Genomic DNA, 15,582 nt, shown 5'->3' with positions numbered 1-15,582 from the left:
CTGAAGACAAGATGAAATGTACATAGAGGAAAGAGGAAGGGAAAAAAAGAAAAAGTTAGCAGTTAGAAAGTTTCAAAATCAGCATAACATTACAGAATACAGCAACAATAAAAATTTCCCCAAACTTTCATATCATTATCACTAAGATAAAGTGTCTTCCTCATTTCTCAGGTCACATAGTACAGTGTGAACTCATGGTTATTTTGAATAGTGGAAAAAATTCAAACAAATCATTATTTTAAAATTTCCTACTTCTTAAATTAACCTTAAAATAGTTATGCAGAATGGGAAAATCTTTATCAAGTTCCAATAAATGCCTGGCAGTCCAAGGTAGAACTGCACCTTCTAACTATGCCCTTAATTCTTCTTTCCGCTGTGTCGTTTGAAATTCTACGGCATCACTGAACACAAAGGGGGGGGGGTGCATACCAGCTTTGCTGAGCTACCCACTTAAAAGCGTACAATTCAGTGGTGTTTCCTGCATTCACAGGATTAAACACAATCAATTTTAGAACATTTTCTTCATCCATTAGCAATCACACACACTCTCAGCTCCAAGAAACTACTAATCTTTCTATGGAATTTTCTATATTAGTCCACTGCATATAACTGGAATCACAGCATGTGTGGTCTTTTGTGTCTGGTATTGTTTTCATGCCTTATCCATGTTGCACGGCATGTATCAGTCCTTTATCCTACTCCATTTCATACATTCCCCCCAAAACAAAACAAACAGTCTTATAACTGTTATAAAAGATGAGCAATTTCTCTTTTGAAGTAGAGTTGTCAAATGAAATATTTAAATGACTTACAGAATCTTGTACTATTTTATTCAATGTCATTTTCCTTAGCCTCAATTAGACCTTCAAATTTTCTATTCTGAACAGGAACTACTTTAATTAGAAAAAAATATTTTGTTAGTGGAGTGGTTCAAGTGGTAGAGTGCCTGCCTAGCAAGCATGAGGCCCTGCATTCAAACCTAAGTAACTGTAAAAACAAAAAAAGAACAACAAAAATGCTTTCATGGTGTGTGTTAGAGGGGAAACGCCCAAAGATACCTGCAAAAGGATATACAGCCAAATATTTGTATTAGTACAGAAATTGTTTTTGGCTCAAGTGGTACAGCCTTGACTGGCAAGTTAGCAGGCCCTGACTTCAAACCCCAGTACCACCATTACTACCAAAAAAAGGTGTGTGCTCGTTTTAGCAGCATATATACTTTAAAAAAAAAAGAAAAATTTCTTTTAAATTTCAGATGAAAATCAACATGTTTTTAAGGCCATATGCATGTTGGTATGGCATAATGGAAGTTGCTGAAGTGGGAACAGATCTAACAATTCAGCCAAGAAGTAGCACACTACAAATTCACCAAGAAGTGTAACTCTTACCACACTTCAGTGGATGCATAAAACATCCTTTGATGGGCAAACCTTTTACTATACACCAATATTTTCCTACTTCTTCAAAATGAGTCTGCTCATTTAAGTAACTTCTGAATGACTGACAGAATTAGAAAAGCACAGATAATCACAGTTGTAGGTCTGTAAACAGTATCTTAAAGAAGATAGATTTCTTTCTAGTCTCAGCTGACCCTTCAGAGGAATGTCAGAATGTTATATAGTGATCTTCACATCCTGGCAATTCTACGGCAGTTCTCAACCTTTGGATTCGAGTGCTTTTGGTACTATTTACTTTCATCTCTACACACCTCACCTGTCAGTAAAATCTAGTCAAGCCCTCTACCTTGTATACCAGAAAGACTAAAAAAGAAAAAAAAAAAAAAAAAAGAAAAAAGGGAGGGAGGAAGAATATACTTTTTAAAACCATAAATGCTACCATGGTAACTCCCCTCTTTCCTCTGACTATCACCTGAGAGCAGTCATCTTTCTTACTAAAACACGTAAGTGGGACACACAGAACAGAACAATCTACTTATCTGTTTCTAGATAAATTATTTCATTTTAAGCAAACTAAACATTTTACTGGCTCTATTTCAAAAAATAGGCAAGTCATTTACATAAAATTTCTCATTACTTCTCCTCTCTAGTACTAGTATGTTCAATTAAGCTTTTGTCCTGATCTTTGTTCTTTGGGCTTTTCTTTATCTGAGTATCTCAAGGTGGTAGGGAAAAACTTCCAGACCTAGATGTGAAGCCCTGGCAGCACTCAACAAGCCTTGTTGTATTTTAGGATAAGAATACTTCTCTAGCAGGGCATAGGGCACACACCTGTAATCCCAAACTAGGGAGAGAGTTTGAGGCAGCCTGGGTCACATAAGCAAGCTCAAGACCAGCCTGAGCTCAAAGATGAGAAAAGAAGCTCCTTTGTAAGACTATGAACACTTTATGTGTGGTAATGTACATAAATGCTACCTGGCACACCAGGTGGCATGGAGAATTTTAGTTCCTTTACAGTCTAAAGCTAGTTTGTTAATTTTTAAGAGTAAAATCCATAATCAAGATTATTAGAGACATTTAAAGTTTATCATATTGGGTAGCATAATGAAGATGTTCAGAAAAATTTTACAGTAACAGTACTATAACTCAGTGGATGTAAATAAGGTGGCACATTTCAGCTTGTTTTCTTCACTGCTCTCCTCTCCCCAAGACAACAGATAATACTGATCTTAGATTTCTTTTCTTTTTTTGTGGTGGAACTCGGGTTTGAATTTAGAGCTTTGTGCTTGTAAAGCAGGTACTCAACTGCCTGAGTCACACCTCCAGTCCATTTTGCTCTGGTTCTTTTGGAGATGGAGGAGTCTCATGAACTATTAGCCTAGACTGGCCTCAAACCATGATCCTCTCGATCTCAGCCTCCCAAGTAGCTAGGATTACAGGTATAAGCCACTGGTGTCTGCCTTGGATCTTAGATTTCTTAAACTTTCTACAGCGTGACAGGATGGGATATAAGACAAAATAAATTATACTCCACATTTTGCTTAAAGTGCTGTAACTCCTCAATAAGCAGAGCAATAGTTCATTTAGAGAAAACATGGGAACACTGTACAAGGCTTACCTTCAATATTCTGGTGGTCTACAAAAGGGGCTGGTCCCCATATTCTAACAGTGCCATCGTCTGAGGCGCTGGCCATCATGGATGGGATCTGTGGGTTCCAGCTCACACAGTTTACTGTACGCGTGTGCCCTGTCAGCTCCGCAATCGGCAGTTCACTACGTTTGTGCCAGATGTAAACCTTGTGATCTGAAGATACGATAATTCAAAGAAAAGTTAGGAAGTGGTTTTCCATTAATGGAGCCAGTGATCCTTTTATCTATTTTATTTATTTTACCTTTTAAAAATCACATATTATTGTTGTACTGGGGGTAGTGGATATGGTTGCAAAATTTACAAAAGTTCTAAGGATATACCATACTTGAATTCACCCTCTCTATCATGCTCCTTTATCTCCCCTCCCCCCATTCTTGGAATAGTTTCAACAGGTCTCATTTTTCCATCTGCATAACGAGTACATAATATTTCACCCTCCTAGACCCTTTCCTTATATTCTCCCCCCACCCCTACCCACTGGTACTAACCTCAAGACAGAACCCGTTTTACCTTCCTGTTCTCTGATTTTGAAAAGAAGACATTTCTGTTTGCTTAAGATAGCTACACAGGAAGTTGTATTCTGACATTTCCATGTAGGTATATATTATAACCCAAACTGGCTCATTCCTCTATTTTTCCCCTTTCTACCTTAATCCCCTTCTTACTGCAATTTCAACAGGCTTAAAAATTCTATTCATTCTTTTTTTTTCTTTTGAAGTACTGGGGCTTGAACTCAGAGCCTATATCTTGAGCCATTCCACCAGCCCTTTTTTGTCATGGGCTTTTCGAGATAGGGTCTCACAAACTATTTGCCGGGACTGGTCTGAACCGCGATCCTCCTGATCTCTGCCTCCCGAGTAGCTAGAATTACAGACAAGAACCACCAGTGCCCAGCAACATTCATTCTTGTATAGAAGGTGCATCAAACATATTTACCTTTTTAACTTCCTTCTTTTACCCTTTCCTTCCCATTAGTGACCTCTCCTTAGCATGACCTGTTTTTCATAATATTGCTTGTATTTATATTGAACCTATATTCCATACGAGAGAAAACAACATGGCCTTTGGCTTTCTGAACCTAACTTCACTTAACATGATGGAACCACTGCTCTTCAATAATCATTAAATATACATAGAACATATTACCAGAACTTACCATGAATAGTTTTACAAATTTAAACGTGTGATAACCCAAGATACACATTTTCCCTACTCGAGGTGATCAGGTCTCATCAAACCACAAAAAAGCCTACCTACAATATTCTTTCAATATATGCTACCAAATAATTATAAGACCAGGACAGAGATGATGATAAATTCTATGGAAATACATGAGATAACAGAAAAGCAATGTATCCAAACACCCAAATATCAATGAGTAAGACAGCTATACCTTTATTGGGTGCTTACAAGGTGCTAGGTACTAAGTACTTTGTGTAGATTATTTCATCTTCACCAGCACCCCCATGAGGTGGGTACTATGCTCATCCTCTATGTTTTCATGGATGGTGACTGAAACACTAACCACCTGCTCGTGGTTCTCAGCTAGTGAATGGGGCAGTTGGGATCCATTTCTAGATCCCAGATTGAGTACATGTAAGAGATGGCTGTGTACCCTCTTACACATCTCTTATGTGTATCCTCTGTATAGCTTTTTAGAAGACTATTATAATCTCATAGTGACCAGAAAAAACCCAGACACCCTGCAGCTTAGTTTCTTTGTGATAAGCCAACTCTCATACACAGCACAGAGAAGCAGTTGAAAGTACGAGCTATAGAATCAGTATATCCCAGACCTGATCCTTCCTCCATCACTAACTAGCTGTATTTGGGCAAGTTACTCACTTTGCAACTCTCACCTGTAAACATGGATACTTACCTCTTTCTGTTTTGTACAGAGTAAACACCTTACACGACTGTGAAGAGACTAAGTGTATGCAATGGTTCTAAACAGAAAGCAAAACTCGCAAGAACGTTGTTTTGACAATATATGGGTCAGCCATGTGGGCAATGTGGAAATGCACAGTGGGTGTGCTGCCTGCCAACTGAGGAAACTTTAGAGACTGTGCCTTGGTTTCAAAATGTTTGACATAAAAGATACAAGCCAGCACTGTATCTCTGGGGTTTGAACTCAGGGCCTCACACTTGCTAGGCAGGCACTCTACCACCTGAGCCACTCTATCAGCCCAATGCACTGTATGTCTTTGTGTGGGTGTGTGTGAAGCAAAAGCTAAAAGATGCTAATTAAAGGACTCAATTCATCTTTCATAAGAGTTTGTTGTTCGATACTTTTTGAAAACACATTTTCCTTGTGTAAAGTAAATTAGAAATAAAAGGAGAAAAGGCAGATTAGCTGTGTTTCAAGTCAACAAATCAGAAACAGCATAGAGATGAAGTGTGAATACAACTGACACAAGTATTTGGAGGAAGAAGTCATCAACATCAAAACTGGCAGGCTTTATGATTAAATTCTGCTAGCTAATCCTAAGGCAAAAAATAAGACCACAACGAAAAAGCTTTAGTACTTGGAGGAAGGTTTTCTAATTGTTCTATTTTACATTGGCAATTATATATTTGGGGATTTAGTGTATCTTTGAAATGTATTCCTTGCAAATAAGTGGCAAATGGATTTACTGGGAGTTAATATACTCACTACATCCAATTGTATCATTTGAATACTCCACAATAGTCTCATTTTTAGCCCTAAACAGAATATAATATAACTTAATTTTATTCATCAAGTTTAATTCTTAGTTTGGGCTTCAAAAATGTTTGGAATCACTAGAAACAACGGTAAACATTTACACACAAATGCACGCACACACACACACTGGGATTTGAACTAAGGGCTTCACACTTGCCAGGCAGGCGTTCTACCACACTCCTCCAGCCCTTTTTGTTCTGGAGATAGGGTTTTGCTTTTTGCCCAGGCTGGCCTGGACCATAATCCTCCCTATGTTTCCCCTCCTATGGCTAGAATTACATGCTGTGCCCATCACACCCATTTTTTTTTCCCTACTGGGGAAAAAACTTTTTTTTGCACAGGTTACTCTGAAACCACAATCCTCCCCATCTCAGTCTCCAGCTACCATTATTATTATTTTTTTTTTTTTGCAGTACTTGGGTTTGAACTCAGGGCCTCATATTTGCTAGGTAAGCACTCTACCACTTGAACCACTCCATCAGCTACCATTCATATTTTTAAGTATTTGTAGGGCAATTATTTTCAGGAGGAGCTATGGAGGATTCTAAGGTCTAATTAAAAGGCAAAGAAGCCCCATCAAAGGCAAGACTGAATAAAATGTGGTAGGAAGAGATCTTAAATCGGAGGAACTAACAATGAGGAGGCTAACGTATTTAGATCCTAGAAAAAGTCAATTAGAAACCAATGAACACCACACTGCCATGGAAGACTGTAACATTATTAAATAGGTAAAAAAGAACTTGGCTCAGAATGACCAGAACTATTGCCTAACAAACTATTGCCCTTTGTCTGACAGATGTTTTGAGGGAGGAAAGAACAGGGATGGGGTGTGATTCACTGGAAGAGCCATGCATTTGGATTCTCAGTACTGGGGGGGAAAAAAAAATTTCATTTTTCAACTATTTTGGCTGGGTGTGGTAGCCTAAATTTGTAATCCCAGCTATGTGGGAGGCTTAAGTAGGAGAATCTGGCCCCAAGCAAAAACACAAGATACTTATCCCCTCCCCAAAAATAAATAAATAAATAACAAAAACAAAAAAAGAGCTGGGGGTGTGGCTCAAGTGGTAGAGAACAGAGACCTATTTAAACCACGAAAATAAATAAATAAATGAATTTTTAAAATCCTCATGCTTAATGTTGGAATCTAAATCCAAATACTTAAAATGTCACTCTATCATTAAATATACTTTATCATTAAAGGTCCCATCAAAGTCCTCTTATCTATTGAGGTCGTTTTTTTTCTTGTCAAAATAGGAACACTAGCCCTGCATGGTGGCTCCTCTGTAATCCTTGGGAGGTGAAGATCAGGAGAATAACAGTTTGGGACCAGCCTGTACAAAAAGCTTGTGAAACCCAATGTAAATAAAAAGCTGGGCACCATGGTACCTGCCCATCACCCCAGCTATTAACTAGGAAGCGTAAGAGCAAGAGCATCGTTCCAGGCTGGCCCAGCTCTAAACTTAAAAAAGGTGGGGTGGGACATCACTCTAATGGTAGAGCACCTGCATAACATTGCACAAAGTTCCGAGCTCAAACCCCAATACAGCCAAAAAAAAAAAAAATTAAAAAAAAACATAATAAATGAAACAGTATGCTAATACTGATTATTAGCATAACCTTGCTCATTGGTTTTCTTTATAAAGCTAGACTAAATGTTTTAAAGTGTGATTTAAGTAATTCGCTGCTATGGCACCTAGAACAGTGTTGTGGGTACCAAAGAAAAATGTGTTGAATAAAAATTCACAACGTGCCATTCTGGGTGCCTGTGGTCCACACCTTGCTACTTGGGAGGTTGAAATCAGGAAGATTAAGGTTCAAGGCCAGTGGGGGCATCTACAAAATAACCAGAGCAAAATGCTCTGGAGGTGAGGCTTGAGCAGTAGAGTGTCTGCTTTGCAAGCTCAAAGATCTGAGTTAAAACCCTAGTCCCACACAAAAAAAAAGTGCCAGGAATAATAATATTCCTATCACTTTAAAAAGTAAGCTAAATTTTAATACTGCCTCACTTATCTGTGTTTACATATTTTAAAGAATTCACATTTTAAATCAAACTGATTTTAGGCCTGGAACACTGATGCACTTAGGCTGCAGGGTGAGTTCATTCAAAAGGGCAGTAATACTGACAGTTCTGTTAATTTTAGCTTTTCTGAAAGAGTAAGAATTATAAAACTGAAGTATTTTCTATGGAAACTAAAGAAACCTAATGTTCTCAGCATTGTCAATTCTGTTCAAGTACAGGTAAAACAAACATCATAATTAAACTTGACTGCTTAGACAGTCTTAATCTTTGAAAACTATCAGTCGCACAGAAAAACAAGTCAACACATAAAAGTATAATGATTTAATTAAATCCTGATTTGATTCATGCACTTTTATGAAGAGGCATTACTGATAAGTAACAATAAGGAGGGCTGAATGGTACAGCACTTGCTCAGAACGCTTGAGGCCATGGGCTTGATCCAACATTGAAAAAACAAAACAAAAACCCCTCCCCCAAGCCCCAAAAAACCACCACCACCATAAATTGAGAATTATAATTGTAGAACTTTAAACTTATCGATATGTGAACTGATAGTAACACAATTTACCTTCACTGCCACTAGCGATGAAGTCTTCATTATGGCCTCCAAAACATGAATGAATTGTATAAAACCCTTGCGTAACACCTTGATACTTTCTTACTAAGACTCTGTCTTGCAAGTCCCATAAATGAACTCCCTGCAGGCAAAAGAGAAGTATTTATTTCACCTCTACTCAAAAGAATTTTTTTTTTTTTTTGAGACAGGGTTGCACTATATAACCCAAATTGGCCTGGAATTTGCTACATAGCCTGGGCCAGCCTGAAACTAATGGTATTTCTGCCACCACCTCCCAAGTCTTGGGATTACCATGCCTGGCTCAAAAGAATTTTTAAAAGTAATCTGGGAATATCCCTTTGCCTCTTGAAACATTTTCATTTTCTATGCAAATGCTAACATTTTGATAAATTTATAACTGATTCTACACATCAAGCACATGCAATAAAATTTAAGATTAAGTAGAAATATTTTATTTTATATACACTAAAAAAAAAAATCACAAAATTAAATTTTCACTAGCCAAAATTTTTCTCAAAATTTTAATAAACATACCTGAGTTGCTACATTTAACAAAGCTAATCGGCCATTTTTTGAAATAGTAAAAGACATAATAGGATGATCTTCTTGTACTCTGTAATCAGAAAATAACTTGTCAGAAGCCATAAATTAAAAGTCAAGATATCTGAATTAATGGACTACGAAATAGTCTAGCTTAAGCAGACAATTCTGCCTGTGGTCATGCTCATGGACTACTCTTCCATTACTGAGAATGAGAGTTAGTGACTCAGGAACACCTGACCATTGATCCAAACTACCAATTCATCAAACCAAAGCAAAAAGCCCTAATATACACATTTTAGATAAGTCAGACAATTATTATTTAATAGAAACAAAAAACAGTTACATGTTCCTATCTGTAAGGTCCTCAAAGTTATATCCCCGAATTCGCTGGTGTGTATCTGATGCCAGGACCGTCTTCCCGTCACTCAAACACCAAAGGCATTGCACTCTCACTCCTTCCCAGGAGTCCAGGAGGTTTCCATCCAGATCCTAAGCAGGAGAAAACCGCTGTCAACTCCACAGCTGCACAGCGCACAGGCCGCAAATAAAGAACCCAGGAATCTCTTAGCAGTGTCTTTTAGAAACAAGTTTTCTTGAGCATTAGCTCAACCTAACTGTTTTTAACCATGAGAAATTCAGAACAGGTCAAATTTCATTACAACAATATCTGAGGGATATCTCTCTTAACTTTGATAACCCACTGTGCATAAACTAATAAAAATCACAGAAGCAAAGAAACAATCTCTAAGGTCTATGTAAAGTCTAAATTTCATTAGTCAGTCCTGGGTTGTACATCTATGGGTTCAATGAACCAACGATTGAAAATACTTTAGGAAAAAAACTGTGTCCGTACTAAAAACGTACAGACTTTTTTCTTTCATTGTTCCCTAAAACAATTCAGTATAACAACTACTTACAGAGAAGTGACACTGTATTTGGTATTAAAAGTAATCTAAAGGAGACAAAGTATACTGGAGGCTGTGCGTAGGTTAGATGCAAACACTAGGCCATTTTATATGAGATTTAGGCATTTGCACATATTGTTATCTTCGAGGGGTCCTGGAACCAATTCCCCACTGATACCAAGGGATGACTGCACTGAGTTTGTCCTGTAATATTTGAAGCTGTGTCATGGGAAGAAATTACTAAGACATTTTATAGTTTTATTTAGACCATTTTCAAATCACTACCAAATGTGACTGTGCTGTCCAGATCAAAGTTCTACTTACAGAGCAAGTTCTCAGAGGTATCACTCCTTCCATTTTACAGATTAGAGAACTGTACAGTGTCAGTACTGTGGAGGGTAGCACTGAGAATTAAAAGCTAATATATTCTGTGACTTTCAAGACATCTTTTAAAATTTTTGGTACTGGGGTTTGAACTGAAGGTCCTTGAATCACTCCTCTAGCCCTTTTTGCTTTAGTTATTTTTAAGATAGGGTCTTGAGTGCCTGGGCTGGCCTCAAACTATAGTCCTCCTACATGTTTCCCCATACACACATAGCTAGGATTAAAGCTATTACTCACAACATTTGGCTTATTTTGATGAGATGGGGTGTCTTGCTAACTTTTTGCTGGAAATGGCCTTGTACCACAGTCCTGCCAATCTGCCTCCTGAGTAGCTGGGATTATAGGCATGGACCACCACACACAGACCTCAAGCTATTTTAATAATGATAACCTATAATGGCTACATAGAAAGCATTTATGGTAAGTGGATCTTTAGTTATGTGAACTGACTGTCTTGTTTAATTTTAGTCTTAGAAATAAAATCTGGAAGCATCTACTAGAACCATCTTAAGTAATAATAGGAGACATGGACTCGAGACAGACTAGTAAAGACACTGCATTTCTATCAGTCTACCTTTTCACAAGACTTCGTACCTGTAACTTATTTATCTCATTCTAACAATGGGCATCTACTGACCAGAGACTTCAAATAAAGATCTCAAAGTTCTCTGCCATTATTCATCAATGCTACTCCTCAAATATTTGAATTTTTTGCTTCAGTAACCTCAAGGTTTATACTTTGGCCCAATAAAAATGTAAGAAAAACAACAAAGTTCTATTAGCAGGAGGATGGCAAAGTAGGTCTTCATTTCGTGTATTTTAGAAGACTGAATCTTCTTTAAAACAAGTAGACCCTGGGGAGAGGCAGTGAGCACTCACACACTGGTAAAACTGTCCACGCTGGCCTCCAGTCACAAAGCGCTTCCCGTCTGGGTTCCACGCCACACTTGTCAGACTGTCTTCATGAGACTGGCTCATTTTTGTCCTTAATTCTCCCGTCTACAAGGAAATAAAACTGTAGATAAGACCTTCAAGATACCTGTCTAAATAAAGAAAGACGCACTGAAAGGAAAACAGGCTGTGGGCATGGCTCAAGTGGTAGAGTCCTGAGTTCAAACCTAAGCACTGACAAAAACCAAAAACAAACAAGAAAAGGAAAAGACTAGTAAGTGGGAATACTTGTAAGTGGTTATAAGTGGGAATTCCTAAGCAGAGAAATAAATTATTTTAACTGGCCTAGCCAAAAAAAAAAAAAGCCACTCAGAAGAGAAATTAAGGAATTGGGTAGATGTGATGAGATAAAATGTAACAAGTTTCTCATCTTAACTCAGTTGCATTCATAAGAAAATGTAACATGTAATTTTTCTCAAGCAACTCAATGAAAAGCTCAAGCTACATACCTAATTCTTCTGAGCTTCTATTCTTTATAAAATTCTTTTATAAATTTTATTCTAAAACCATAGTTAATGCAATTAGCAATTCCTTAAGAACATAATTAATGAATATTAAAATTATACCCTTAAACTAGGCTGAGGGCAGTCTAAATTATGCTGAATTTCATACTGAAATGCTCACAATATAGCAGAAGATGGGAAAAGAGAAATGAAAAATTTTCTGATATATAACCTTATTTCAATTAAAAGTAGCAGAAACAAAGAGGAATCTCTGTACTGTTTAGCATAACCATTCTACATTGTTTCCAACTAAGCAAGCATATTTAGTGGTTATAACCCTCAGACATCCTCCTGTTACAATATTTCTAAGTTATTCAACTTAGAAGGTATACACATACCATTTAATCTAGTCTTGGTTCCATTTTGCTCAGGGATTAGAAACAGGATCTGAGCGATAATAGCTGCCCTTGGTTTAATAAAAAGAACATGGGCAAATTTTCCTGTGAGAAATGGGTAATCAAAAGTAAAAATAAAAAAAGAGTGAAAACAAAGGCTATGATTAGAAACTGGGGCCGAATAATAAAGGCACAGGGTACAAAACAGACAACTAGATGCCTCCCTTACACTGAAAAAAAGAGTTCAACAAACTCCTTCCCCCAAGCTATTAGCTATTCTCATCTATTTACCTTTTTTGGTTACTTGATACAAATAGTTAAACATTTAGAAGCACAAAGAAAAACGGCAGCTAAATCCTGGTGTTTCCTATTCACAAATAATTAACACAACTAATCGATGAGGGCAGAAATGCCTTTTTTTTTTTTTTTTTTCATTTGTGTTCAGGATATTAAGTATGTAAGGTTACTAGATTAGAAACCTACTTAAAAACAAAAATGAATAATTTGAAAACTGACTAAAAGACCACCCTTTTAGAACAAGTCTGGATATATCATGTAGTGCACAGTAATACAGCTATGCTAGAACATGGTTTAACTATACAGAAATTCAAACCTACTCAAAGAAAGACTATACAGGTAGTCTAGATTATGTCCCTATGATAGGATTAAGGCTACTTACTCCTCCCTTTGAAGAGGAAAGAAAGCTTTAATGTAAACTTTTTTTTTTAGGTCCGATTCCTTTAAATCAGTTTTCTTGACAAAACCATCTTTATTGTGTGGTTCTGCACCTCCCTGAACCCAATCACAAATACAACATTAATTGCTAGCTTGCTAAAAATAGCATATGAGACATTTGGGAACAACTGAGGATTCTAATTATGAAATGAGTTAGAATAATTAGAGAATTTAATTCTCAGATATACTTACGTTCTTAGATATATTATGTAAGATGATGTTTTTTAGAAGATTGGCTTGAGCATTGGGGGTAAAACATCTGTAATTTACTGCCAAATGCTCTGGATATGGATATACATGTAAGTAAATTCACATGCATGTATGTATGTGTGCCTGTGTGTACATAAAAACCACCACACCACGCTAATAAACAAACATCAATCTAGGCACATGGGTCATCACTGTATTTTTTTTTCAACTTTTCTTAATGTTTGAAAATTATAATAAAAAGCTGGAATTGAGAGAAGGAAATGACTGAACAGTAAGGAAATCTTACCAATCATGTTATATTATCCGCAGGTTTATTTAGTATTCCTTCTGTTCACTACACCGTATTTGTTACTTGAGTCATCTCTGTGGAGTTTTCTTTTCACTCTCTTACTAAGAATCTCTGGATTCAAAATCTTATCCTATCAAGTTATACTTTTGTATTCAAACCATAACCTGGATCATTCCTTTGTTGACAGGTTTAAAAGAAAAAAATCACCTAACCAGTCAGTTTAATTTTAAATTGTAACCACAGAGACTCTAAATGCATAAATAATGGGAGTGAACCTAATGTTTGAGTTTTTCTACAATGGGACCATAAACAAAGTTCAAGTTCTCATTTAGAAACAGTAATACAGAAACAGTAATAATGCAAATAATAAAAGTAAATATTTAAAACATAATTTAGCTGCACTAAACTAGCTCAGAAAATTAAATGCAGGTATGGAGATAGTATGATTGCCATTAGAATGGGAAAGGTGAGAACTATTTGTTATAATAATTTAGGTTGAATGGTTTTGTTCTATCAATCAAGAATAAAGTTATAAGGAATAGTGTTTTAGGAGCATGTGCTCCTAAGGCTGAACAAACCAAGGATGGAACTCGCTCACTTGTACATTCCAAAGCCAAAGCTCAGAGCAGTCATCCGGTCCACAAGCAACAAGATAGTTGTCATCTGGACTCCATGCAATGTAAGAAACACCATAAGCATGTCCTTCTAATGTTTTAAGGAGTTTTAGCAGGTGTGTATCCTGGAAGGGAAAACAGACAACTCAGTAACTCCTAAATCACTGTTTTATAGTACAAGAACTTCAATAGCTGTAAGGACATGCCTCATTTAACATGAGTTTTCATACCAATTCAACTAAAGTTCACACAGCTTGCTTCATAAAGACTTATCACATTTCCACATCTAGTAACTACTATTATACATACAGAAGACATGTGTGCTGAATGGAAGTACAAAGTGACACAGAATTTGCCCTGAGGAAACAGATGAGTGTAACAAGTGCTGTCTCTTCCTTATTTTAACAGCTTCACTCAGATACAGCAGCATAAAATTCATCCTTTTAAAGTGTACAGTTTGGTAGTTTTACTACAGAGTTGTATGCCCATCATTACGATCTAATTCTGTAACATTTTTATCATCCCCTAAAACCCTACATCCATTAACAGTTGCTCACGTCCATCCTGGAAGCTCTCAGTAACCATGCTTTCTGTTTTTATGATATTGCATATAAATGGAATTTTACAGCCTCTCATAATTGGCTCCTTCCATTTAGCATAAGGTTTCTGGGGGTTACCTCCATTTTGGAGAATGTATCACTTTTACTACTGAGTGACATCCCATTTTACAGATACACTCTATTTAGTCATTCATCAGTTGATGAATATTCGGTGTCTACTTTTTGATTATTATGAATAATGTGGCTGTATGTTTTTTATGTGGACTTTGTTTTAATTTCTCTGGGACACAGACACAGCAGTGGAATTTCTGGGTCATATGCTAACTTTATGTTCGGCACTTTGAGGAAATGACAAAACTGTTTTCCAAGAGACCACACCATACCACATTCCCACACACAAACTTACCACTTAATTCACAACAGTATTTCACTGAAACTTCACAAATCTGTTATGTTACTAATAATACATTATTCATAATATTAACATAATACTCATTGTATTATGAATAATATGTTACAAGGAAGGAAATGAAGTTTTAGAAAGGCTAAAAACTTGCTTCTTTTATAATACAGTGAAGATCTGAACCTGGGCTGACCAACTCTGAAGCTCATACTCTAAGTTCTGCAGACTGACTACGCAATGCAAATATGAATGTGGAAAGTGACAGGCTAAAAAGGTGACAGGTTTACTTTAGAATAAGGGGTTCAGTTTTAGCCAATGGATGAAGAGTTGCTTATAAATGTCAAGACAGGGTGTGCCTATAATCCCAGCTACTCAGGAGTCAGAGATTAGGGGGCTTGGAGTCTGATGCCAGGCTGGGCAAAAAAGTTAGTGAGACCCCCATCTCAACAAAATAACCTGGGAGTGGTGGCACATGTCTGTCACCCCAGCTATGTAAGAGGCCATAGGCAGGAAGATCACAGTCTAAGAATCATCTGGGGAAAAATGCAAGATACTACCTGAAAAATAACTAAAACAAAAAAGGGCTGGGGCATGGCTCAAGTAGCAAAGTGCCTACCTAGCAAGCATGAGGCTGGGAGTTCAAACCCCAGTACCACAAAGCAAACAAACAAAACAATAACCAAAGAACTTCCACCAAAATCAAGATAGGGCATACATGATACGGGATGTGCAACTAGGCAGGGAAGAGATGTAATACGATAGGGAGTATGTCATACAGTGTTTGGCTTTAGGGGAAGCACT

General features: G+C 37.0%; 1 protein-coding gene across 2 annotated transcripts in view; it reads right to left on the bottom strand.

The window, feature by feature from the left end:
• The window catches only part of Wdr26 (WD repeat domain 26), a 42,581-nt gene that overhangs the window by 4,609 nt on the left and 22,390 nt on the right, over window positions 1-15,582 (bottom strand). For both annotated transcript variants that reach the window (XM_020174140.2, XM_020174139.2), the window contains exons 8-13: window positions 13,803-13,943; window positions 11,061-11,180; window positions 9,236-9,381; window positions 8,884-8,962; window positions 8,341-8,470; window positions 3,016-3,201 (exon numbers count right to left, since the gene is read on the bottom strand). In XM_020174140.2, the coding sequence (XP_020029729.1) occupies window positions 3,016-3,201; window positions 8,341-8,470; window positions 8,884-8,962; window positions 9,236-9,381; window positions 11,061-11,180; window positions 13,803-13,943 (802 nt within the window). The remainder of the gene's footprint in view (window positions 1-3,015; window positions 3,202-8,340; window positions 8,471-8,883; window positions 8,963-9,235; window positions 9,382-11,060; window positions 11,181-13,802; window positions 13,944-15,582) is intronic.

Source organism: Castor canadensis, chromosome 11 (genome assembly GCF_047511655.1).
Source record: "Castor canadensis chromosome 11, mCasCan1.hap1v2, whole genome shotgun sequence".
NCBI lineage: Eukaryota > Metazoa > Chordata > Mammalia > Rodentia > Castoridae > Castor > Castor canadensis.
Note: the sequence above shows the minus strand (reverse complement) of the source record. Positions and strands in the feature narration are given on the sequence as shown.